Source organism: Triticum aestivum, chromosome 4D (assembly GCF_018294505.1).
Source record: "Triticum aestivum cultivar Chinese Spring chromosome 4D, IWGSC CS RefSeq v2.1, whole genome shotgun sequence".
Taxonomy (NCBI): Eukaryota; Viridiplantae; Streptophyta; class Magnoliopsida; order Poales; family Poaceae; genus Triticum; species Triticum aestivum.
Genome location: NC_057805.1, coordinates 97,209,954 through 97,237,069, shown reverse-complemented (window position 1 = coordinate 97,237,069; position 27,116 = coordinate 97,209,954). Strand labels below are relative to the sequence as shown.

General features: G+C 44.4%; 4 protein-coding genes across 5 annotated transcripts; 2 read left to right on the top strand and 2 right to left on the bottom strand.

Annotated features, from left to right (window-relative positions):
* The first annotated feature begins 2,778 nt into the window (after positions 1 to 2,778).
* Positions 2,779 to 9,504, top strand: LOC123096464 (factor of DNA methylation 1). Its single transcript, XM_044518207.1, has 8 exons — positions 2,779 to 3,011; positions 3,115 to 3,176; positions 3,296 to 4,056; positions 4,191 to 4,372; positions 6,546 to 6,635; positions 6,726 to 7,013; positions 7,101 to 7,313; positions 8,998 to 9,504. The coding sequence occupies exons 2-8, from the start codon at positions 3,151 to 3,153 to the stop codon at positions 9,223 to 9,225; spliced, it is 1,788 nt and encodes a 595-aa protein (XP_044374142.1). The 5' UTR covers positions 2,779 to 3,011; positions 3,115 to 3,150; the 3' UTR covers positions 9,226 to 9,504.
* Positions 9,448 to 15,977, bottom strand: LOC123096466 (uncharacterized). Of its 2 annotated transcripts, XM_044518210.1 has the most exons (5): positions 15,804 to 15,977; positions 15,377 to 15,480; positions 14,374 to 14,468; positions 13,715 to 14,292; positions 9,448 to 10,044 (listed from the first exon to the last, which is right to left on the bottom strand). In XM_044518210.1, exons 1-4 carry the CDS (start codon positions 15,873 to 15,875, stop codon positions 14,135 to 14,137), a joined length of 429 nt encoding a protein of 142 aa, XP_044374145.1. In that variant the 5' UTR covers positions 15,876 to 15,977; the 3' UTR covers positions 9,448 to 10,044; positions 13,715 to 14,134. The 2 variants fall into 2 exon arrangements, 1 of the variants encoding a protein (XP_044374145.1); XR_006446608.1 differs by lacking the exons at positions 13,715 to 14,292; positions 14,374 to 14,468; positions 15,377 to 15,480; positions 15,804 to 15,977 and adding an exon at positions 12,282 to 12,563.
* Positions 15,978 to 16,210: 233 nt separating this feature from the next.
* On the top strand, positions 16,211 to 18,281 carry LOC123096465 (vicilin-like seed storage protein At2g18540). The gene is made up of 3 exons (XM_044518208.1): positions 16,211 to 17,170; positions 17,781 to 17,864; positions 17,970 to 18,281. The coding sequence occupies exons 1-3, from the start codon at positions 16,532 to 16,534 to the stop codon at positions 18,099 to 18,101; spliced, it is 855 nt and encodes a 284-aa protein (XP_044374143.1). The 5' UTR covers positions 16,211 to 16,531; the 3' UTR covers positions 18,102 to 18,281.
* A 1,962-nt stretch (positions 18,282 to 20,243) lies between these two features.
* On the bottom strand, positions 20,244 to 22,952 carry LOC123099726 (putative F-box protein At4g22660). The gene has a single exon (XM_044521829.1). The coding sequence runs from the start codon at positions 22,240 to 22,242 to the stop codon at positions 20,812 to 20,814; it is 1,431 nt and encodes a 476-aa protein (XP_044377764.1). The 5' UTR covers positions 22,243 to 22,952; the 3' UTR covers positions 20,244 to 20,811.
* Positions 22,953 to 27,116: the final 4,164 nt, after the last annotated feature.

Genomic DNA, 27,116 nt, shown 5'->3' with positions numbered 1-27,116 from the left:
CTGTCAGTGTGTGCTACGATTATAGGACATGACGCAGACGCAAAGATCTTAGTCATGCCCTTGTCCTGTCCAACAGCCAGTTCGCTGCGTCCTATGTCGAGGACTCCCAGCCCCCCTCGATGAGCAGATGCCTGCTGATTCAGAGGTGTTCGAGGTATCAGCTGGTAGTTCTCTTTTTGTGCCAGTTGTGCTCGCTGAGCCAACTGCTGCTGGTGGTGGTGCAGGTACACTGATGGCTGCCGCAAATGCAAAGAAGGATGGTAGGGGGAACAACATGAAGTCGCAACCCTTCATGTCCACGTTTGTGTCGCACAAGATGTGTGAGATCATCTCTAGTGGGTTTATGACTGAAAAGGACTAAAAGGAGGTGCACTTGAACAACGTTGCAAAGCAAGTGTTCGAGTTCTGTAGCCAGGAGGTGACCGCCACCCAGGTGTACAATCACCTCAGGAAGTGGAGAACTTGATGGATCCAAGTGTCCAAACTCGGAGACCTTAGCGTCGCCTCATGGGATCAGAACACTTGCTCGATCATTCTGGCTGCATAGCACTACACCGGCCATGTCGCGGTTAGCTCACTGCCCCCTTTGTTTTTCACACTAACAACCATTGCCTACTCGCAACTAACAACACTTGTGCTTCTTTCTTAGGACCCTCCCAAAGACGTTGAATTCCTCAACACACCCATCTAAAACTAAAACCAGATGTGACACATCTTCTCCTTCGGGCTAGCAATTGACAAGCATGTCATGGGCTCTGGTGAGCCTCTCGGTTCTCCCATGTCGAAGTTCCCAGGCACCCCGGAAGTAGAGGCAATCCTTGATGGCCCTGACAAGCCATTTGAGCATGTCCCTGTGGTTGATAGGGAAAGGAAGAGGGGCGGCCTGATGTAGGAGGAGATCAGTGTCTTCACCAGCATGACTGAGGTTGTGAAGGAGGTGGCAACCGCCATTATGGAGAGCAAGTCCCTCGACGTCCACCCTGACATATACAACGCCGTCATGGAGCAAGGTGGGTTCAGCGATGAGGCTCTCATGGCAGCTCTGAGCTACCTGTTGGACAACAAGGCCCAGGGTGTTGGGTTTTTTGCCATAGCAGACGCCCATCGGGTGCTCTAGCTCAGGAGCTGGCTGGGCAAGCACTACTACTAGAGCTTGTTGCTGGTTATCGCGTGCATGATCCTGGACGGTGATGGCGATGGGGACGACGATGACGATGACGACGTATATTTTGTGTAGCTAGGGCTTAAAAATAATCTTATGGTTTGTATATTTTGATGAGCTGGTATATACTAACCCCTCATGATGATCGTGAACTTGCGGTGGTAGGATGACACCCTCTTTTGGATGTGGTGGTAGTAGGATGACACCATAGTAGTGGTAGGTTGAACTTGTTATGCCATATGATCATGCGTGCTTAGTATTGCTCTTCTACTCCATTGCTTTGTGTGCTCCTTTGCTTGCTGCTTAAGCGTTGCTCTTTGTGCACTGCTAGGTCAAGTGGTATGTGGTGTTCGTCGGGAAGGAACCAGGGGTTTACAACTCATGGGAAGCTTGCAACCAACAAGTTTCAGGGTACAGCGACAACAACAATAGAGGGTTTAAGACTAGGCAGGCGGCAGAAGATGTTTACGTCAAGCTTGTGCGAAAGGAGCATTGCAAGGTTGAAATCGGCAAGGCGGCACGACACTTTGGGGTGAAGAACTTGATCATCATCGCACAGTTCGTCGCCATCGCAGTGTTGTGGCGTTGGTGTGGTAGCTGTGAACGTGTGTAAGGTAACCTCACCACATAGGGTACAAGGTTAGCACACCTCGCCCCATGTGTGCAACCAAACAACATGCTTATGTGTGAGTTGAGACAATGCAGGTAACCAAACACCGTACGCAAAGCGATCCCCTAATGCAGGAAGTGTCGACGCAGGCAACCAAACATGTTGCAGATGTTGGTTTTTAGGTTGTTTCTACTCAGCCAAACTTCATTGAGCCGGGCTTCGCCGAGCCAGGCCTGGCTCACAAGGCTACCAAACACGTCCTTGACGACTCCATATCTCCATAGTTGGTTCCGGTGAGGGCTGGACCCTTCAATTTCTGGACCTACAACACTCAATTACTCAAATATGTAAAAATTGAAATTTAGAAAAGAAAATCTCCTAAAAATGGCTTGAGTGACACATCTAAATCTGCATGAAGACACAAAAACAAACATGGTGCCAAGTCCAACCACAATCCATTAAACTTTCATCGTTGACACCATCCCCATGCCGATCGATTTTGGCCGCCCATGCCGATCGATTTTGGCCGCCGACTGCTCGGCCACCCCGAGCCCCGCCACTCAGGGCCATTTGTGGCAACCCCCACGACCGTCATCGAGCTCGCAATGTGCCGTCGCTGCCGCTTGGTCCTGCTGAAATCCTCCCTACACGTGTTAGTTTCGTCTGTCCATCGCCGCCGCCTGTCCTCGAGCTCCTCTCGTTTTTCGCGTAGCCGACATTCGCGCTCAAGCTATGGCGCCGTGCCGGTCAGAGCCGGCCTCCTCGCCATCGGGTCCGCCTCCTGATAGCCCAACATAACCGTTCCCTGAGTTCCGCTGTTGCCACCTCCCGCTCCGGCGGACGCGCGACGATTTCACCCGATTCGGGCCTCCCACCGACAGATCTATATCTTCCATGTGGTTCTGGAAATGCGGGTATGAATTTTATGTATATATGTTGTAAAAGCAGAATCTTTTTGCCTACCCAAATCTTCACTCATGTACCTAGAAAATGAATTGAGGTAGTCAAAATTTATGCATAGCTGTCCCTTCTAGGACATCCCATAAAAAAAAAATACTACTACTCACTTGCTCACTTGCTCAGCGCCCCCTCCCCGTCTCCCCCATTTGGACATTTCGGCCTTTCGCCTCCTCGATCACGTGATCATCTCCTCTGCTCTGCCCCCCGCCCGGCCACAGCGCCCTACACTACACAGCAAGGCGGCGGCTCGCCTCACCCAGCGCCGCCGCGGACCGCAAGGTGAGCCCAGACCCTCCCTCGCCCCTCGTTCGTGGTCCGTCTCCTCCCCGCCCCTTCCTTTGAGCGACATTGGACTGATCCTCTCGGGGCCTTAAAACCCTAGGTTGGTGGTGGCGGCGTCTGTCAGCGGCGGCCATCCATGGATCCCGGCGATGCACCGGAACGGTACGTGATGCCCAACCCCTCCTCTTTCCGTCTCTTGAGATCTCGCTCTAGGCCCTGCGAAATCAAGGAACGCGGCAGCTGCCTGCAATTTAGCGCCTTTCTTTTTCCGATTTTGGCAGGATTCGCGAGGAAACGGGTTCTCGGAGCAGAGACGGCCTGCCTCAGCGTGACGCGACTGGAGCAGGTCCAGATGCTAATCGCGATGGGGGAGACCGCGTCCTTACCAAGCGCCTGAAGGATGAATCGCCTGACACATCGGAGCCGCCGCCGTCACGGCTGAAGAAGGATGTGGAGCTGGAGCCTCACCCCGCTCAGAACAGAGACGAGCAGTTCGTCTGGCCCTGGATGGGAGTGCTGGTCAATGTGCCTACTGAGTGGAAAGGAGGGCGCCAGGTCGGGGAAAGTGGGAACCGCCTGAAGGAGCAGCTCTCGGCCTTTTGCCCGCACAAGGTCATTCCTTTGTGGAACCATAGAGGCCACACCGGGAACGCCATTGTTGAGTTTGGAAAAGACTATGCTTCTTTCTGCAATGCCTTCAAGTTTGAGAACCACTTTGAGGCAGAAGGATATGGCAAGCGAGACTGGGAGCAGCACAAGTATCGAGGGCCCGAGATGTTTGGATGGGTTGCAAGGGCTGAGGATCAAAGAGCCCCGGGACCGATCGGGGAGCATCTGCAGAAAAACGGTGATCTGAAAACCGTTGCAGAACTTGAGAATGAAGGAACACGCAAAACCGACAAGCTGGTAGCTAATTTGGCCAGCGCAATTGAGGTAAAGACCAAGCATGCCCAAGAACTTGAATGCAAGTACAATGAGACGACCACCTCACTTGACAAGGTGATGGAAGAAAAGGAGCTGGTCCTCCAGAGATACAATGATGGTTGGTCTGCAATCTTTTGCTGTTTATGTGTTCTGTTATGGTAGAACAGCATATGTGCATTTATCTCCTTTGAGCATTGGGGCCTTTCCCTTTCAGTTATCTAATTATCCATTTTGAACTTGCATTATCACCAGAAATCCGCAATATGCAGCAACTTGCTCGTAGGCATTCTCAGATGATCCTTAATGAGAATCAGAAGCTTCGTTCGGAACTGGAGGCCAAGATGCAGGATCTTGAATTGAAATCCAGGCAGCTTGATGAGCTTGCTGTGCGTAGTGACTCGGATAGAAGGAACCTTGAGAAAGAGAAGGAGAAGGTGCGTGTCCATTGTCGCCAATAAAGAATTATGGAAGTTAGTTTTTTGTGTCCTCTCCTTTTGTTTGTTTTCGACGATGGTTGATTGTTTCTGTGCTTCTTTTAAATAGCATCTTTCTGTTTACTAGTAACTAGCTGGATGACCTGTGCATGCGCGGCTAGAATAACTACATGGCACTAATATTGGAATTTTCTTCTCCTTCCTATTTGTAAATGAATGATCCACGATTTAATTCATGCCACATTCATTAATATTTGTATGTCTTTCTAATATAGAAAATAATGGTAGCCACTAGCGAGTGTATTTTATTTAACACAGGAAGACCGTTAGCATTGAGATTCGTGGCCCACTATATACAAAACAATAGACTTTCTTACTAACCTCTAATTTTACCTCATCTACTCTTGTTTATCTCGTGTTCCCTATCTTACTGAGAATATATTTTTTCCGTATTCTCCAGCATGAATTAAATTCAAACGTGGGGCACCAGTACTTAAACATCGTGTTCTGGTTTTTTAGTTGCCCTTTATCTAATGCAAATATCATGCCTTCTGATGCTTCCATGCATCCTCATATTGCTCTAGTTGTTTCTGTCATCTACCCATCTAAGGCATGTAATTATCTGGGCATATTTATTCAAAATTGCTACAATATTTTCTCTCGTGGTAGTTTTTTCTCCTGTTTTACACATGCTGTATTGCATAGGCTTATATTTTTCAGCACGGCTGAAACTACATACTAGATACTCACGTGATTTGTTGCTACCCATATTTACTTTGACAACAATGACACCATTTTGCATTTTATATACGATATGTTTTCGCTTACACACAATGCATTACCATCGATCATTCTTACCTGATGGCATGCATGCTCTGTATGTGGTCCTTATGTATGCTTAGACTTATGATCCTTTCCAATCTACCACTTCTCTCTGTCTTTTTTAGTTGCTGTAAACTTTTGACCGCCAATCCATACGTGCATGCATGGTTATAGAACTATGCACCCGATGCATGTACTTAGATCCATGGCATGTTACACTAAAATTGCTGGCCTTATTTTACACAATTTCATAGTAATCTACACCGTTGCAATCTGATTTTACCAAAATAAATGCTTTAAGTAGATACTTTCTTCTAGTGCATAAACACCGTTATAGTACATTCATCAAAATAACCTGCGTAGCGTTTCCTATTACTCTGAAATACATCAAAATATGTGGTGTAGATATTCTATTTTTTATAGAAGCAATCAAAGATGTTATCATGTTGGCCATTAGAAGTAAATGCTGTGAACCTTTCTTTCTTAACGCTGTGCGTACTAATATCGCTATTGAATCTGCAGAAAGTATTTCTATATTGTTCAGTCGAGATCTACTGACAGTTTTTGTTGCACTTTTCTTGCGTTTGACATGTAGTTTTGAGATGCGCGGGTTTTTATTTTTCCAGAACTTGATCAGTTTGACATTACTATTCATTTGCACTTTGCTCAAATTTCTAAGAGTAGTAGCCTGAACTCTGAAGTTGACGTGTAGTACAAATGGGGATGCATGACATTTCGTAATTCGACTCCTAAGCTGATTCAAGTGCGCGGGCTCTGATTTTTCATGAGTATGCCTTAATTGAGATGCATTGGTGACTTTCCCTATTCGATTCCTAAGCGATTTAAGCGTACAGGCTCTTATTTTGAGAGGAGCACGCCTATGGGATTCTGATTCAGATGTACATAAGTTCTTTCCTAGTTTTATCTTACAGTTCTATACCAAGCACTATTGTCAGTTGAAATTGGTCTATGGTTTTGTGCGCGTGCGTCCATCTGAACGTCTTAGTTTTTGTTGTTAAGTTGATCTTGATGAATCTCTATTGTCCAATTTTTCTAACCTTAAATTGGTGAATCTTCACCTTTCATTTCATGTTGGTTTAACAATATAATAAATAGATTCCTATCATTGCATTTTTCTTATTTTTGTCGTCACTCGAAATTCCGCTCTTGGACGACAATAGATTGCAGAGGGTTTAACAGTAGGACAATTTCAGCAAAATGCACGTAATTTGTTTTTTACTTTTAGAGAGGGCATGCCGGTAGGCGTGAAATGTAGATGCCATTTGGTACCCCCCCCCCCCCCCCAGTATCTCTGCATAAAACTCATGTCAGGCTGTTGTGGTGAATACAGAATGAGATCAAAGCAAAGTATCTTAAGATGGCAACGTCGGAGCAACAGAGGGCAGATGAAAATGTGCTGAAGCTTGTGGCAAAACACAAGGTTTGTGCCTTACTATATATTGTTTTACTTGAGGTTTTGAGATACTAATATCTATGACTGTCCTCCTGTGCTGAAAATGGCAAACTGCAGAGGGAGAAAAAGGCTGCTCTAGATGAGATTATCAAGTTAGAGCAGAAACTGGATGCCAAACAGAAGCTTGAGCTAGAAATAAAACAGTTGCAGGGAAAATTGGAAGTGATGAAGCATATGCCAGGTGAAGAAGACTCTGAATCAAAGAGGAAAATAGATGAACTTAGTGCCGAGCTCCAGGACAAGTATGATGAAATGGATGCAGTGGAAGCACTCCACCACACTCTGCTTATGAAGGAAAGGATAAGCAACGATGAGTTGCAAGATGCTCGGAAGAAGCTAATAGATGTAAGTTATCTCATCGATTGAGTACTTGCATTTGTCTAGTATTATGTTTGAATTACATTTCAAAGCTATCTATTGCATATGCTGCAGGGTCTGCGGGATGTTACAACTGCCCGAGCAACTATAGGCGTTAAAAGAATGGGTGATCTTGATCTGAAATCGTTTGCTAAGGCTTGCAAAGGTAAAATGTCAGAAGAAGATGCAGAAGTAACTGCTTCCATTCTTTGTTCAAAGTGGGAAGAGGAGATTAAAAATCCAGAATGGCACCCTTTTAAAGTTATCATGGTCGAGGGTAGAGAGAAGGTAGTAATATCTTCGCTCTTGCTTTTATACACTTGATGTTCTCTAATAGCTTGTATCTCGAGTTATCAATTTCACATTGAATTTCCTGTTCTGCAAACATTAACTCGGTTCATCTATTCATAAGTAAATTGTGGTGAGAGCTGAAAATTGGAGACACAAAGTTTAATTTACTGCCCTGCATATTCTTACATTAATCTAAAGGGAGAAAAGTAGCAGAAATTCTCACATTAATAATGGAAAGGGAAAATACCTAATCTGTTGATCAAAAGTATTATCAACCATAGATAGCGAGAGAAAGAATATTCCATAATACAAACATTGGACTTACTGATTTAAGGGCTCCGGATAGTGTTATCATTTCTGAATCTTGCTGTGTTTGAGCCTGACCCAAAAACATTAGTTACATTACTAATCAGGTCCTTTCTGTTTCCTCCATCTGTTACTTCCTTGGTCCTTCATTACATGAAATAAGAGTGGAGGAAACAAGAAAACGTCAGCCACCAGTTGTAACCAGCCAAGGGGCTATATTCTTGTGTAATTTAAATACTCTAGTTTTTCATGGGAGTTATAAATATCTTGTTTTTCATGGCATGGTGTCAACTGTGGATGTAAGCTACCGCACGATATCTTTTACAGCTAACCAATTAGAAAGTCAATTAGGCTATGCCATAAATAATTTTTCTTTTGTGCAATAGCAAATATTGGATGCTTGATGAAGGAATCTGAAAAGTCAGCCATATGTATCTATGCTTGTAGTGAATGTTAGATAAGTTTCATTTACTTGATTTAGCAGCTTCTGGAGAGCTTGGTCATATGCATATATTTGTGCAACTTCAATGCTAGGAAGCAAGATTTTTGAGTTCCTGTGTGCAAAACCTTACGTTGATGTTAGCTGCTCTTGATTGAGATATATAGCATCTAATTAAATAAATGGTGAATTGTATTTATTCAAGACTCTCTTTCTTCCATTTGTTGCTTTTCTCTGAAGCTGATGGTCAGTTCTATACCAATTAAGTTATATTTAATTCGCCAACCTTTTGGAAAGATGGTACATCTAGCATTTGCTCATGGAGTAACCAAACTTCTTACCGATAAAAAGCTTGCCACTCAGTACCCACATTGCCGGATGCTAATGACTCCCCCTCTCCTAGAAGTTTATGATAGGGACGCTTTATGACATTCCTTCGTCAATTAAAAGTTGGTTCCCAGTTCCTAGCTTGGTTAAGCTGGACACAACGTGTCTTGGCTGTTGGAATTTGACATGATACTTGATACATGGAGCTCAAAGCCCTCCTGCCATCTGCAAACAATATTTCCCCCCTGAACTTTATGTAGCATACTTGTTCCACATGCATGGAAAGGTCATTGTGTATGTATATTTGATATACTGGTTTATTAATGCAGGCATGCATTACTATGTAATGAAGTAGGCATGTCTTACATTATTTCACACACATAAATTATGTTTGTTCATCCATGTTTTATTATACTGTGGCAGCATGTAGACACTACATAGTTCCCGTATGAATACTTTGCTAAATTCATAGCACAAGCTCCTTGATCACTGTCTGTCTTAGGCATATTTGTGGAGCGCGCGAAGTTTTGAAGCTTTTGGTGCCTGTTTTATCTGACATGTTTAAAATGGAGTAGTATGGTTATCTAATGGTGTGTGCGTTGATGTTAGGAAATTCTCCGTGAGGATGACGAGAAGCTGCAGGAACTGAAAGAAGAGCATGGTGAGGAAGTCTATGGGCTGGTGACAAAGGCTTTGCTTGAAGTGAATGAGTACAACCCTAGCGGCCGCTATTCTGTGCCGGAGCTGTGGAACTACAAAGAGAATAGGAAGGCAACCCTGAAAGAAGTGGTCCAGTACGTGCTGAGGCAGTGGCGCACACAGAAGCGGAAGCGCTGAGCCCAAGTACCTAGGTTCCTGAAGCAATGAAGTAGTGAAGTAGAAGTGTATTGATCTTATATTGTCATGAACTCGTGAATGTTGGTGATGGTTTAGCTGTGGATCATTCAGCCTTGGCCCTGGCCCTGGCCCTGGTTGGTATAGATTGGCGCCTGATCGTTCATGTCCAGATTTCCGCGATGACTGCGCGCCCAAGCCTAAGCAGGTCACCGCTTGATCATGTTTTATAACCCACCGCCGAAGGCAAGGATTCCTTCATTCAGAGCTAAAGTTTCCATCCATCAGGTCTTTTTCAGTTACTAGAGAATTATCTCTCACCACAGAGATGCTAGGTACTCCCTCCGTTTCTAAATACTTGTCTTTCTAGGCATTTCAAATGAATATCACATACGAATGTATGTAGACATATTTTAGAGTGTAGATTCACTCATTTTATTCCGTATGTAGTCACTTGTTGAAATGCCTAGAAAGACAAGTACTCCCTCCGTCCCAAAATACTTGTTGGAGAAATAGATGTATCTAGATGCATTTTAGTTCTAGATATATCCATTTTTATGCATTTCTCCGACGAGTATTTCCGGACGAAGGGAGTATTTAGGAACGGAGGGACTACATTACATCCACGGTTAGAACAAGCCACACACTCACATCAAGCACACCTCATCCTCATGCAAACACAGAGTAGCAACTTGAGGTAAACATTACAGCACCCACTACAGAACCATCAGATATTCAGGTTAGCTCTCCAAAAACGTGTGCCTGCTTGCATTCATGCGCCGCGCGTGTGTGTTGACTGTTGAAGACCTCAGTTGCGAGCGCCTATAATTGATGCAACAACAAAATACAGCCTGATTAGAACAAGTGAAGATGCAGTCCAGTAGTAACACATAGCAACAGTCAAGAGTGTAGTAATAAAATCAGGCTGTACATTTCATTCAAGCGATTAAGTTCTTAAAGCTGAGCCACACTACATAACAATATACAAGATGGCTTACTGGATTCACTAAGCAAGGTAGATTATTCAGCTAGTGTTGTCGACTGAAATGCCATACATAGTGTGCTAATAGCCTCACCAGGAGTTGACTCCCGGTAGCCTGAACTAAACGCCTGTGCGGGATCTTCTTATATTAATTAACAGAAGGTGTGCACACGACATGAAGCAAGTTGGTTACAGAAGCCATCTCATACGAGGCTAGATTCATCAATACCAGCAAGTATGGTACTGACAGGCGCTAACTAAGGATCTGTCGATGATCTTCAGAAATGAAATGCAAAACACAGAAAGTAGGCCACCTCAAGACGATGGATTGCTCGATCTAGAAGTACTGTAGCTAGGGTTCTTAGCCAGCCGGGGGACAACCCCTTGCACAAGAGATGGATCTCACCGACCCCGAATGGTGCTTAAATAGCAAGGAAAAGTAGCTAAAAAGTAATAAAGCAGAAAAGCAGCGATGCATAAAGTTTGGTAACAAGGAACATAACTAGACATAACAGGGTGCTTGAAAACTGTGACAAAACAGAGTAATGCGCAGAAAATATGAACATACAAGAAGCAGAGCAATCATTCAACAAAATGTGTAGTAGCTTTGTGCAAAGTGAAAACCGAGAAACATGCAACCCCTAGTATTCTGAATGTCAAGGCTCACAGTTGGTCAACTATATCTAGTTGTCATGCATTTGAAAATTTAAAGATATAGCATCCCCAGAATTCATGCTAACTCAATCAACTCTCTCGAAAGAGGCTTTTGCCCCGCTTTATATATAAAGCAACAACTGAACAAAGTACACGGCGCCGAACGATACAAGGTGGAGAGGTAGTCCTCTTACAAAGCCGATCCCAGAATAAACGGATCACCAATGGTACCGACGAAAAAGCACAGGAGGACCCGAGTACAACGCCACGCTACGCCCTATACACACCTAAGCTCCACGACAACGCCCTCAGGAGGGATGCCGGCGCCAAGCGTCGCCGCTGTCGAGTCCACAATGGACAAAGGTTTTCACCCGAAACCCGAACACGGATGGGAACACCACGACGACGTCTTCAAGAAGAGAGCGGCGCCCTCGAGCGTCACCATCGTCGGCGCCAGAGCACAGAGCTTTCGCCCGGTAGTTCTCATGTGTCACCACGAGGTCTTCAGAAGAAGCATGACGAGCTCATGTCCCTAGATCCGGATTGAGACGCCCCCACGGAGACCGAGAGCACGCCCGAGCTACCTTGCGCCAAGCCTGTCGCCGCCCACACGACCAAGAGACAATGCCACCACCGCCGCCATGGTGCCCGCCGGAGAGCCAACCATGTGGACCACCTTCCAGGGCCGCCGCCCCGGCATCCATGCCACGAGACAAAGCCGACTATCCGCTTCACCGTGCACAAACCGTGGTTAGAGAAGTCCGGCATCAGCCCCCAGGCTAGGGTCAGCGCCACCACCGTAGGGGCACCCATGCCTGAAGTCCCCTCCTATCCAGGTGGACCGGGGGGGGGGGGGGGGGGGGGCATGGCCCAGTGGCTACCGACGGGCATCGTCGAGCCATCAACTCAGAGGACGCCAAATCCGTGGCCTACGGCACAGATCCCACTGCTGGCACAACGCTATCCTAACCACCACCGCCACGGTCCTTCATCAACGCCATAACGAGAAGACGCCCCCCAATCGAACCACAAGCTCCCATCTTGACCGGAACGGAGGCGGCCCAGAGCCGTGCACCGACTCCAGGGCGACCGAACGCCGGATGTCGCGCGAGGAGCGATGAGCCCCGGGCAGGAGGACCGCGTCAAACTCTCGCACCGGAGGTCAGTCCGCGTTGCCGGCCAACTACCAGCCAACGCATCTGAGGGGCGGTTGCCGCCCCATCAGATCTGGGCATCCCGGATCTAGATGAGAGGCCGCCAAGGCAGCCGGCAGTCCGGCCGCCGAGCAGCCGCATCCACGGTGCCAGCCCCGCGCCCCCTCGGCTCTCCACGCATCGTCCCGCGACCGCCGCCCTAGGCCAAGGCGTCCACCGTCCACCCGCCGACCTTCCTCCACCCGCCCATGAGAAGAGCCGCCGTCTACCTTGCTGCGAGCAGCCGCCGTCCGACGCCCAGGAAGCGCCAGGCCGCGCTGCCCACAGCCCTCATCGCATAAGCCCCTCACGCGCCAGATCCACGCCGCCAGAGCTCACCCCGCACGATCCTCCACCGTCCATGCCGCCACCACGCCAGCGGCCTCCAGCGCGCCCGCGCGACGTCGCGTCGCGGCGCCCGTGCCGCACCTCTGCCTACGGGGGATCGAGAGGGCCCCGCCGCCGTCGACCCGGACGAGCTTTGCCCAGCCAGACCCTCTGGCGGCGGCGGGAGAGGAGGAGGGAGGGTGGGGAGCTCGGCGGCGGCCGCCTAGGGTTCCCTCCCCGCCGCCGTGCGGGGGCAGCGCGGGAGGGAGAGGGAGAGTGCAATCAATCAGCCATGTTGGTCTTGTCTCCTACGGTGAACTTAACTACGCTACTCAATCAACTAGAAGTTAGTAGTTTCCATACCTGCACATAAAGCTTCATATATCACAATCGAAGAACTCGGGAAAACCACGGAGTGAAATACACTGCTAGATGGTCATGACAAATCATGATGACAGGCATTACGCAACCAGCAAGCAATTAAACATGCTGCCATATGGTCATGTTGTACAACGCTACTAGTTACCACAACAATTCAAGCTAATCATTCTACTAGAATATGAGAACTACCCAATTTTCAGAACCACATTATGTAAAAGTATATATGATGACTTAGTGGGTTCGCTTAGTAAGGTAAAGTATTCAGCTATTGTAGTGGACTGAAATGCCATAGTACGCCAACAGCCTCACTAGAAGTTAACTTGTGGAAGTCTTAAATAAACAATGGTGTGGGATCTTATATCAGTAGATAGAACATGAAGCATGACTTTTTCTCAAAATAAAAACATAAAGCAACCTAGCAGAGCAGCCACAAGGTGCATAACTAGATATAACAGGGTGCTTGAACACTATGAAAAAAACAGTATATCCGCAGAAAATATGAACATACAAGAAGCAAAGCAATCAATCAATGAAATGTATAGTAGCCATGTGCAAACATAAAACTGAGAAACATGCGACCCCTAGTGTTCTGAATGTCAAGGCTCACAGTTGGTCGACTATGTCTAGCGGTCATGCAGTTAAAACTTGAAACATATAACATCCCAAGATTCATGCTAAATCACTAAACCTAGTTTCCATAAGTGCCCATAGAGCTGCAAATTTCATAATCGAAGTACTCTGGGAAGACCACTGATGAATCAATCACGATGACATGCATTATGCAACTAGCAAGCAATAAACATGCTGCCAGATGGTCATATTGTACTACTAGTTACCTCAGCTATTCAAGCTAACTATTCTAGTATAATCTGGGAACTACCCAATGTTCATAAAACATATGAAAAACAATTCTAAAGCAGTGCATTACATGTAGATACTGGAGAATGATACAAACCATCTACATTAGAGGATTTCAACTGGTGCAAAAGGTTCATCCTCGGAAAACTTTGCTCCTCGCTGAGAGGTCCAGCATCTGCCTCCCTCATCAGGCTGCAGGTGGGACTGGTAGTGGGCGTCCCACCACATCCCACTCAATCCCAACACACTTTGGTGGGTGATAGCCAACAACCCAGTAAAACTTATGTGGCTTAAGTGGGATCAAGTGGGGTTCCCACTTCCGAAAGGTATACACATGCAGATATGTGACGTATATATGCACATATACAAAATGGATTCTACTTCACAAACTATGTTGCGTATCCAACATGCAGATACGAGCTGTGGTTGTATACAACATGCATACATGAATCGTAGTTGCAAGTTAGTAATAACATGCAACCAGACTGCAACACCATTTTTTCTTCAGAAGTGAACATCACTTCATTAATAAACACCACAAATGACAGAAATCTGTGAACACATCACACATCAGAAGGCTACATGCTCTAAACATGGTCGACATGAGCCATTTCTTTCTTCCCGTTTCGAATATCTCCAAGATGTTGAATCCTCTCGCGTGCATTTTGAAGAGCCCTGCAAGTATACATAGTTCACAACATACAGTATGAGACAAGAGAGATTTTGAAGCTTATCAAGCAGAGATCTATTTTGGACCTTGCCAATGCCATACTCTTCTTCCCAGGCATCGATGCCGCCCGAACCTTCGTCGTGCGCTTCTTTCTGGCCACCTGGATCCACTGCAGTCATATCTGGCGGAGGAGAATTGAGGCATCATTAACAACATGATGAAAAAAAGAATTGAGGAGAATTGAAACATCTTTGTACAATAGAATTTAATAATACATTGTGAGTAATACAAACATATATATCAGTATATATCTATGAGCCCCTGAAAAGCATGTTGTGGTACTTGTAAATTATCTTATGAACGACTGCATTAAGAAAGAGAACAAAAAGGCCTAGCAAAACAGCGGATTAGAGCACATTTCAGTATCCACCTGAAACTAACTGAAGATATGTGGTAAACAGCTTAAATCAATTGTTGGTACACAAGAAATTCAGGTTTAAGTTGCAGTCATGCATGCATGAATGAGATACACATGATGCCAGTCCTATCATATCAATATCTGAAACTGCACAATCTGTATGAAATGCCACTGTTTGTTTCCTTATAAAGATAAGTAAAACATTCCCATCAAGAAAAAAGCATGTGAAACAGTAGTACTTCATTGGCTGTTTGCCTATTACTCCCTCCGTTCCTTAATATTTGTCTTTCTAGGCATTTCAAATGGACTAAACATACGGATGTATGTAGACATATTTTAGAGTGTAGATTCACTCATTTTGCTTCGTATGTAGTCACTTGTTGCAATCTCTAGAAAGAAAAATATTTGGGAACGGAGGGAGTACAAGTAACATGTAGTGAAATCTGTCCTAGTATTATCTGTCCTTGTCTAGTACTAGTATTATTCAGAGGATGAACACTCGGTCTGAACATGTAACATGCTGTAGGCTGCCCTGTTTCCTTGTACCACCTAACTATCATTTTAACTACGAGCTTTGGATCTTCAGTTAGATAAATCACAAAGTTTTGGCTTCAGTTAGATTTAAAAACTTTGGACCTTCAGACAACAAATGTACAAGCGATCGAATGTACCTGCCGCCCAGGACCTGGGCATCGAGGTTGGGGGTGACGGTGACCTGGGCGTCGGGATTGACGCTGCCGGCGACCTTGGGGCCGGGGTAGGGGCTGGCGGCGATCTGGTGCAGTAAAGAGTAACAGGTTTCAAAATTGTAACAAGCATCTGCAGAATAAGTACAACTAATATGTAGAACAAGCATCTGCATAACTAGTCTGCCAACAAGCATCCGCAAAAGAAGTACAACTAAATTGTAACAAGCAGCTAGCAAGTTCAACTAGTCCAATTCAATTGTTGATCGACAGCTAGGGAGTCCCTCAGGACCAGTACTCTCATAGGCAGAAATCTTACATTCACTGGATAGCATCTCATCCATGGACCTTGAATGAGTCTTGGATTGGTCATCAAACTGAAGAATGGAAAGATGGGATCTGAGACACGTACCATTGAGTAGATTGGGCATGGATGCCGGTCAGTTGGTCGGCCGTTTCGTTTCGTCGAGCAGGTGGCGGGCATGCTGCCATTGGAGTTGGGAGGGGTGGGTGGGTGGGTATGAGGGGGAGGAGGTCGTGGACGTCCGTGGCAGCGAGGAGACGGAGAAGAGCCAGCGCCGCGCCCTTGAGGTTACTCGCCGCCGCCGGTGCTGGTGGTTGAGCGCCGAGGAGCGAGGATGCGATGCGGTGAGCCAGTGAGCAGACCTCAAGCCACTTAGGGGTTACGGCTCGGTCGGTTCGGTTCGAACCGAAATGTGCCGGTCGGTTGCCCTATTGGCACGCGGGGGTTTGGGAGCACCCACGGTCGCCGGCCGCCGGAGCTCGGAGAGGCAACCGGACAGGAACTAAAAAAAGAAGATAAAAGAGAAGAAAATGGTTGGGCTCAATTAGCCCGGCCCAGGAGAAAAAAGGCCTCCTCGTGCGTGCCCAACCAGAGAGAGAAGAAAAAAAAGGCCAGAGAGACGAGGAGGTGGCCGTTAAATTCAGTTCGTCCCCGCCCTCCCCGCGTACTCGTCGCTCGAAACCTTCTTCCTCCTCCCACCTCCGTCCCAACTCCCAACGCCACCGCGCCGCACTGCGACTGCCCCCACCGGAAGCCAGCCAGCCACCGCACCGCACCCTCCTCCCCCTCCACCCTAAACCACATCGTGCTCCCTCCGCAAGCCCGCATCCTCTGCGATGAATCAAGTTGGCCAGCGGCCACCACCGCCGGTGCCGGAGCCACGCCCACCGCCGCCGACAGGGAGCTGGATCAGGATCTTGCGCTCGGTGGCCTCTTCATTGGGCTTATCTCTCCGCTCTCTCATGGTGCTACTTTGGCGCGCATGCCGCTTACCGGCGGGCCAAGACGAGGAGGAGCGCAATGATGCCAAGAACAAGAACGAGACAGGCGGCCAAGATGATGAGGATCGCCTGAAGAAGACGGAGATTGCCGCCAGGAAACGAGCAAGGCAGAAGGCCAAGAAAGCGGCCAGAAAGGAGGCCAAGGCGAAGGCCAAGAAGACCAAGAAGGAGGCCAAGGCGGAGGACAAGAAGAAGAGGCAGGAGGAGGAGGCCATGAAGAGGAAAGAAGAGGAGGAGGCGGCCAAGGAGGAGGCCAGGATCAGGGAAGAAGAGCAGAAGGCAGCCAAGGAGAAGGCCAGGCAGAAGCTTGCCGAGGACAAGAAAAAGGCTGACCTGGAGGAGGCCAAGAGACGGCAGCGGGAGGACGCCGAGCGGAGGAAGGAGGAGGCCAGGATGGAGGAGGAGGACAGGCAAAGGAGGCGGGAGGAGGCCCAGAGGAGGAAGGAGGCGGACAGGAACAAGGATGAGCATGAGGTACGATCGATCATGCGCTTGCTCGTTCCTTTTGCTATGAGTTCAGTTTTCCTGTTCCTTTCTGCTCCTGTCTGAATTGGCAAAATGAGGATCATCAGCGTTACTTTCTGTTCATCAGCGTGTTTTGACCGATCATCAGCGTTTAGGCAGGTTTAGATCTCTGAAAAAAAACTGATGTTTGCTGTCACAATAATGGTAGAAGTAGAATAGTTGATCACAATTCTGTTACATTACAATTTAAAACCCCAATCCCTTGCCATGTTTTAGTTTCTACTGAAGAATTGCCTGAAAAATGCCCACTGCTCTGCTTATGGATGATGCAGAGGGTGTTGATTTTTTGTATGGAATTTTAGTTAGTGTTCGATCTTGATGAAGTGACCGATCTAAGGATAAATCACCACCCCGATCTCTATATCTAGTCAGGTTGCTCCTTGTTATCAAGACTACAGCCACCGCTAAGCCTACCTGAAAACCTTTGGTCATTTGAAGATGGGGATTTATCAGATAGCTGTTTTGGTGAAGAATGTGTATCTTTCCTTAGTGTCACTTGCCATGTTTTAGTTTCTACCGATGGAAGATTTAATCACCGCTAAGTAAACATGTTTTGTAGGATGAGAAGGATGTTCACATTAGTTACTGGTCTCAAAATCACAACAAGCGCAAGAAGCAGTGCCTAGGCAACATTCCAGACGAGGTAGCTATGTTCTCTGAAATTTCCTTTTCAAAAAATGTTCTCTGAAACTTCAAATTGTGTGGTGAAATAAATTTTGGGACTAAATGCCATCGATTTTCTTTTCAGATTGATCGCCATAACAACAAGTTTCACAAGGGAGTTGAGATGCGAAGTTGCAGGAAGAAGGGCTGCCTTGTTAGAGCCAATAAGAGGGACATCCAGGTCCATGAGTACTACTGTCATGGTTTGAGCAAATGAGGCCCCTGTTTGGTGCTTCTCTAGTGAGTGCTAGCATTAGTTTTTACTCTGTTTCACATGAGCTGTGCGCGCTAGTGTGCTGTTTGGAGAATTTGGTACGAGAATCTTGTGAATGGCCTTTGGTGATGAATGCATGTACGAAAATCACTATGACAAGCAATGCAATCGAATTGCAGTATACATGTCAAAGCTGGATCCAATTCTGGGCATGTTTTTAATCATGTTCTGTGATGTCATTTGTTGTTCCAATCCTAGCATTATACTCCCAGTTTTTTTTTTTTTTTTGCATGGTGTAGCAGTACTCAGTTCTGGTTGTGATGATCCATAATCAGGAGACTGATGAACATACTGGTTAATTATCTGTGAGAATGCATGAGGGGATGCATGCATGATGTCCCTTTTCACCCAGCATGTCTAGCAATCTTCTGAATTGTTAGTAATCTGTCTCATGTTAACTGCATTTTATATGCAATCTTGTCCCTACTAGCAGCTAGGTTTGCACATGTGGTAATCATCTGCAATGTTGGCCTTAAAATAAAGACGCTGCGATTTGGTAATCATCTGCCTCATGTCATTTGACACGATCCTATCATTCATAACAGTCTAGATTAGTCAATGATGTGTGCAGGGATCCCTGTTTGTTTGTGCCGCGTAGCAGTATTCTGGTCTGCTTGTGATATATTCACTTATTCAGCAATAAACTGATAAACTAGCGTACTGGGAACATCAGGCACAACATATGCTTGTCCCTTTCCACCCAGCATGTTTAGTAATCTTCTGCCTCATGTCATTTCGTATGTAAATTTTGTATTTACAGTGACAACACTTCTTTTCCCACAACAAAAGTAAATACGCGCTCTGCCTGTTTTTAAGACAAACTAAATACAGCTGCAGGGTCTGAATGTAAATTCAGAACCAGCCAGAATGATCTGGACCTTACATAATGTCTCTGAACTATACTTAGACTTATCATAGGGATTAAAAGCATCAATCTTCAAATAAAAGCCCTTCGCACGCCTAACTGGACAAACCCTCTTCTTGCCAGCCTTCGATCGAATAGCATTGGGCACATGCAACAGCTTGCCTGCGCTTGCAGCTAGAAAAGACACGCCATTTCCGGTAGTGTTATAGACACGCCATGTTAGTGTATTCTCTTGATTTCCGAACAGCATCATCAATATCTAAGAGGATGTTACTGCTGATGTCTCTGCATATATTATTCAACTTCTTTCATACACCCATATCACCAAGGCATACACGTTCTTGGTAGAGCAAGTTCCCGCTGACGAGTGTTTCCATCATAGTTTTCATCCATCTGCGCATATGTGGCTTGAACCTGCGCAATGCCCCATAGCGTGTGTAAGTGGAAATCCACAAAAATCTTCTCTACTATTACAGAGAGCAGTATTTGAATGAACAGCACGCCATTCGATATTTGCTAGACACCCATCCAATCTTTTTTTAAGTGCTGAAAATCACTTGTTAGTTCTAGTATAAGGAGGCTGTTTTACAAGATCGCAGAAGATATGAATTGTATAAACCCATGTCAAAGCAACAACGTTGTTTCATAAGCAGGGGTACTTTTTTCACTAGCCTACATTACGACATTCAGATGTCCCATACAAAAGGCAGGTCAAACCAAACCATCATTCACGAGAAATGATCATTCAAATCATTAGTTGTGGTCCCTGAAGATTTCAATTTTAAGACGAAGATTACCTACACTGTGAGGCATGGGTTGACGAAATGCGGTGCGCAAGATACTGCATGTTTCACTGTCATGGCCCCTTGTTCAACCTCAACATGAGATCAGATTCATAGCTGCCTAGGCGTCTTGGAATCTGGGGCCAACAGTTGTTTTCCTGTTTTTTTTTTGGCAGACTGCGCCAATAACTTGAAATTGTAGTGGAATATTGGATCCCCAATGAGCATGAGATGGCTTGATGATCATGGCAGATATGTAGCAAGATGGATGGCATGGTAAAGTTCAATGAGGGAAAAACGCCACCGTTACATGTTTTTATGAGCCTGCTAACAAATATGCCAATCACAGTGACATTCGGCCTGAATTGAAGATTCTAAACTGTTTCTAGTGAGAACCTTCCGCTTTTTGAAAGTAACTCAGCAGAAATGCTTGCCAAAGCATGAAAGAAAGTAGCCCAGGAGCAAGAGTGTAACTACATATAGCATTCTAATAAAATCTTCAGTTATCTTCAACTATGGACAGGGATTAGCAACTGCACTAACAACATTTGCTGATAATATTTAGTGCACATGATGTCACGTTCAATGGCTAGTTAATGCGAATCAACCTAATTACATAAATGATTCAAGAACAATGAAAGCATCAGTGCAATCAGAAATACAGTACATAATATCACATACAGAAGAGAATAACAGACCATTCTACCGAATGGTTACTACGTGGCTTGTACTATCTGTTATAAGGGGGAAAATATCAAACAAACAATATTCAGTCAGAATATGCATGTGAATAGGAAAGAAATGTGAGAACAGAAAACATAATTGTTGTAGAGCACCATTTTCATTCCTAATATTTATTTCTCGGTCATAGTTTCATCAGATACAGCAAACAACATATGAAAAGGAGATAGACAGGACATGCTTCAGTTGTCATAGCATCTGCCCATAAAAAAATGGATTTGGTCGACGGACCCCATAACCAAGGTACATAATTACAAAAGGCTACCTATTTGCACAATGACAAGTTCATCACTGTAAGACTGGGTGTTATCCATATGGGACTCGGCCAGCTACACCAAAGCGGAGATACAATTTCTTCCCTATTGTCATCTTCCAGGTTAAGAACACCTATATCCCGGGGATTCGTCTTATACTTCCAATTACATTCCTCATCATCTGTGAAATAGACACAATTGGCCTTCAGTTGCGGATATTCTTCGGCACTAAGGCATAGCGACTGGTTACGCCCAAGAAACAACACGTTATGATGCAAGCTATTTATTTCCACAAGCTCTTCTGCTTCCATATTGACTTTGTGTAACAAGACTTTATTAGTTTTAACTATGAGCTCCTCATAACCCGCATCTATGAGTTTTGCCTTCCTGCAAACTTGCAGCAAATCGCCCCATGGAGCCTGAAGAAGGTAGAATACCCCTTTGTACTCACTACTGTAAATGTCAATCTCATCTGCAATTATATTCCTCGTGACGTTAGGACTAGTGAGATCAAAAGCATCCATTCTTCCGGATTTCGTGGATGCATATAATAGACCATCCATGTAGATGCATTGTTCATAGTCCCAACCCGGCGGCAGCGGGGTCCACTTACAATCTCCTACCCTTGCAAATGAAAGCTGATATCCTGGACCATGGATGAGAACCACAATGTAGCTTCCTGTGGACGGATCTGGAAAGATAAATGCCCTGATGTAGACATGGTTACGAAGCTCGTCAGGAGCATAACTTAACATTTCGGGCTCTACCTCCGGATCGTACAGTTGGTCCCACAATTCATACTTAATAAGTGTGCCTTCATTGCCAAAGATTGGCTCTACATAACCAATGGTGACCACCGACGGGAGAGCAATCTGTTGACCAGTGACCGGATTGATAAGGTGTAGCTCAGACTTGTCATCCGCTGTAACTAGCCAACCATGTGATGACCCAATAAGATACCTATTGCGGATGGGTGGATCCGGGAGAGTTAAATTGTAGACCCTCTTCTCCGCGAGGCTGTAGAGACAAGCTACGTTCTCACCAGCAGATTCAGAGGTGTAGAGGAGGCAAGGCGTCTGAGGCCGTTTGTACTGCTCAAGCTGGCTGCAGAGGCTGGTATACGCGGAGCGCCAGGAGGAGCTGACAGCGGCCGCACGCATGAGGTCAGGTATCTCCAGGAGTGAAAATATGTCCATCAATACATCCTGCGGCAGCTCCGGCAAATTTCTCACCAGAGTTTCAGTTTGCATGGGTGGCGAGACCTTTCTCAATACATCCTGCGGTAGCTCCGGCAGTTTTTTCAACACAGTTTCAGTTTCCATCGGTGGCGAGACCTTTCTGAATTTCCCCAATGAACCGGGAGAAAGAGCCAGGAGCTTAGGCAAAAATTTCAGGCCAAAATGTTCTAAGCTCATTATCCTGGCTACGCTACAGGCCTCCATTGGAGCAATTGCAAAAGCAGGTCTTGTGGGGGAAGAGTTGCTTCAGCGGCAAACCAATTGGACTTGGCTTGTAGGAGTAGTATCTAATCTGAGAAGAAGCACACCGAGGGCTGGCTGCACTTTATATCCAGTCGAGCCAAGGCCTCACCTTTTATCCGATTAGAAGAAGGGAGTCCGGATCCAAGGACGAAACGGCCGGGAATTGTTGCCGTAGAAACTCCGAAAAGATCTGGAATTCGAATCCGAGCAATTACCGCAAGGGCTCCCGTCGATTGCTCCACTGCGCCTCGGAAGGATGCCCCCCAACGACGGGAGAGGGAGAACCAACTAATTGCCCGCCGCAGTGTAGCCCGACGGCTCGGCCGTCCCAGGATCCGCGGGAAGGCAGAAGGTAGCGCGGGCGAGCTGGGGCTTCGTCCGTGGCGGTAAATGGGATACAGGAGGGGTGGTGAGATTAGCAGTGGAAGGTGGCGGCGAGAAGGTGCTTGGCTCCGCCGTCTTCATCGCAGGCGGCGGCGTTGTGGGGGCAGGTCGCCTTGCAGAGGTGAGCGGAGAAGGCGTCAGTTATGCGACCGAGCACTGTGTGCTCCGCGCGAGCGAACGATTCCTTTTTCATTTTCTTGTTTGATTTGAAAACTTTCGCGCGAGCGATCAATTACACCACTAGTGTTAGAACTTGGCATAACAGTTCATTTTAGTGCTAAAATTTATGATATACATATAAATGGTTTAAGAACTTGGTTTAACAGTGTAAATACGATGTTGTACACACCTAAGTCACGTCAGTTTGGCGTAGGACCCGCTGTCAGTGACAGGAAGGGAAGGGAAGGGCAGGGCGTGTGCCTGTCTATGCGCCGGTGGCTAGCCAGCACACCAATTTGGATTTGATGACCATGCAAAAAAAATGGATTTGATGTCTTTTTTTTCTACGAATAATATCTCTTACTCAATCACCAAAATAGTGGCATCATTTACAAGCAACAAAATGACCGCACTAGGGGCATCATCCATCCAAAAACCAGAGATAGAAAATTTAGCTAACCTCGCCAATTCATGAGCTACCTGGTTAGATTCCCTATTACAATGATCATAAACAATATGATTAAAATCTAATGACATGAAATAACAATCGTCAAATATTACACTAGCAACCGAAGAAGAATTTCCGTCTTTAAGAGCTTCCATGACCTCAATGTTGTCGGAGTTGATCTCAATTTTACTGCATCCTACTGTCGTTCGAGCAAGATTCATGCCAAACCGAATTGTAGTCGCCTCAGCTACAAATGAATCAAAACATATGTCATTTTTTTCGTTTGCAGCAGCTATGAACCGGCCATTGTGGTCTCTAAGAACAACACCAACCGAACCTTCTAGTGTATCCATATCATATGCAGCATCAACATTCAGTTTGGCATATCCAGTTCTAGGCTTCATCCATAGTGCCGACTTCTGCTTGGCTTTGGGTGCACATGAAATAATATAGTTTGCCGATAAAGCTCTAACAGCCAGGTTTATTTGAGCAGCGCTTTGTGTAGATTTCCCATGAGTTAATTTTCGTCTTTCGTACCACAATAACCACGCTGTAGTTACCACTACTTCTATCAACTTTGGCAAGCCCAGAATATGAATGTCATGGTCTTTTAAGCACAACAATGTTCCAGAATAGCCTCACCGGCCCTGTCCACCAAGCAGCAAGCATGTCTTTTTAATGATATCCTCCATACCTAATAATTTCCACACATTAGCTGCAAACTTGCACTCAAACAACAGGTGCTTGACATTGTCAGGACCTAAGTTGCACACCGGACAACTGGAATTTATTTTGATATGCTTATTTGCAAGAATTGATCAGCAAAGGATCGCACTATGAAGTGCCCTCCAGATGAAGATTTTAATCTTTGCTGGGCATAATAACGTCCAAACTGAATCCCAAATACCTCTCTGATTCAAAATTCCCTCTGAAGATTGTATTTTACTACCGAATTGAGATTCTCAAATACCATGGTAAGCTGAACGCACCGTGAACACACCTGTTCTTGTCAGATTCCATGCCAGAAAATCAGTCATTTCATGTAGTGGTAATGGAATTGCAAGTATACGTTGGGTGTCCACCTGCCAGAAGGTTTGCCGAACTAGCTGTTCATCCCAGTCCCCTGTCAAAGGATCGATGAGGTCGTTTACTCGTGACAAAAAGGTTATCACGAGCAGTTATCACCTTTCTGGAACGTGATTGAGGAATCCATTCATCATCCCAAATCTTAATTTTTGCCCCGTCACCTACTCTCCATATATACCCAATCTTTAGGGCCTCAACACCAGCCATTATACTTTGCCAGGTATAGGAAGCTTTCTTCTTTATAGATACTTTGGTATATACTTTAGGCTTAACCATATAAATTAAGAATTTCCATGCAAAAAAATATAAATTAAAAATTTTAATCCAAAAAACAAAATACAACAGGTTACATAGCCGGGGATACCACCCGAACACAAGACGTCCAAAGTATAATTACGCTTTGCATAATTTTAAAAATTCATGTCATTTAAAAATAATTCATGTGTTATTTTAAAACATACCCATACAATTTAAAATATTTATGAATTATAAAATCTTTTTATAAGATTTAAATAGTAAAAATACCATAATCTACAATCCGATGGCACACTAGGCTCATACTTATTTTTCATACATATTTTATACTTAATTTTAATTAAAAATACAAAAATAATGTTTTTAGAAAACACAAAAAATATTAAAACACGTGAACTCTTTTTAAAACAACCTAAAATTTTCTTAAACCATGATCACCTTATATCCTACATGAATATGATATGAAAAATCAGGAAAGAAAATCAACATATATAAGAATTTATTTAATATGTAGAAAATTCTAAAACTAATTAAAATATTTTTCTTAAAATCTTAATAGTTTTTAAAATCATATTTTTCAAAAAACATCATAAGATAATTATATGGGTTTTTGTTATATTAGTACGTGGATATGTTTTGATGTTATATGAACATTTTTTAATATAATTTATTATACTTATATGTATATTATTTATAACACATTATTATAATTTACAAAATTTTAAAAATCCCCAAAACTAAAATGTTGAAATTGTTTGCACTGACTGCAATTCGGTTCAACCACATGATCGTTTTCCGTTATAGTCATGAAGTGTAATTATACTGCGGAAATATGTTACCTCTTTGGTTGGAGCTGTATCCCCGAGCACTAATTTAATTACTACCTCCTTTCCGGTTTATAGGGATCAATTCAAATATCTCACCATCCAAGGTAGATGATGAGTGGTGAAATAATTTTTGTAGTTTGTAAAAGCACTCAATTAATGTGTTTGTTTTTCTCAGAGAATTGTGTTTACCAATGCATTAATTACAATACATGCATGCATGAAGTACATGCATTGATCAATTTTCTCTTAATCTTTGCATGCAATGAATTAATGCACCTTGAAATCTGAACATGTGATGGGGAACAATCAAATTGAGACTTATAAAACGGAAAACCTAAAATTTTGAGATAAGCCCTATAAACCAAAAAGGAAGGAGTATATGGTTTTTTGTTAAATTAGTAGGTGGATTTGTTTTGATGTTATATGAACATCTTTAATGCATTTCTATTGTTTATATGTATATTATTTATAGCACATAATTATAATTTACATATTTTTTTACCGAATTTAAAGATGCAAAAAACTAAAATGTTGAAAATGGTTTCACTGACTGCAATTCAGTTTAGTCACATGATCGTGTTGTGTTATATTCATATAATGTAATTAGACATCACAAATAAGTAACCTTGTCTGTTGTGGTGGTATGCCCAGGCACTTATTTACCCTAAGGTTCCTGGTTTGGATTACCGAGCATGCACTGTTTTTTAGATTAAAAGTTCAGTTGGATTTTTTGTGAGAAATGTTCAGTCGAAATATATAAAGGATACTTCTTCCGTCCTTAAAATAGTGTACTTCCAACTTTGTTGGAAAGTCAAACTTTTTTATGTTTGACCATATTTATACAATAATACACCAACATTTATGCAATCAAATTAGTAGCATTAGATTCATGATAAAATATATTTTCATCATATGCCTAGTTGATTTCACAAACATTGATATATTTTTGCAAAACTCGGTCAAACTTTGAGATAGTTTGACCCTCCAACAAAGTTGGAAGTACACTCTTTCAAGGACGGAGGGAGTATGTATCCTCAAGTGACAACAAGGCCGTCTAGGTGGGCTGGAATCGGCAAGCCGCTGGTTTAAACCTCCGACAGACCAATTTATTTTCTGTACTTTTTTAATCAGAGGAAAAAATTATTGAGGGGCTTTTCGCAAACAAAAAACGGCCACACACCCTGCCCTTCCCTTTCTGTCACTGACAGCGGGTCCCGCCATGCTGGCATTGAAGGAAATATGCCCTAGAGGCAATAATAAAGTTGTTATTTATGTTTCCTTATATCATGATAAATGTTTATTATTCATGCTAGAATTGTATTAACCGGAAACTTAGTACATGTGTGAATACATAGACAAACAGAGTGTCCCTAGTATGCCTCTACTTGACTAGCTCGTTAATCAAAGATGGTTAAGTTTCCTAACCATAGACATGTGTTGTCATTTGATGAACGGGATCACATCATTAGAGAATGATGTGATGGACAAGACCCATCCGTTAGCTTAGCATAATGATCGTTTACTTTTATTGCTACTACTTTCTTCATGACTTATACATGTTCCTCTAACTATGAGATTATGCATCTCCCGAATACCGGAGGAACACTTAGTGTGCTATGAAACGTCACAACGTAACTAGGTGATTATAAAGATGCTCTATAGGTGTCTCCGAAGGT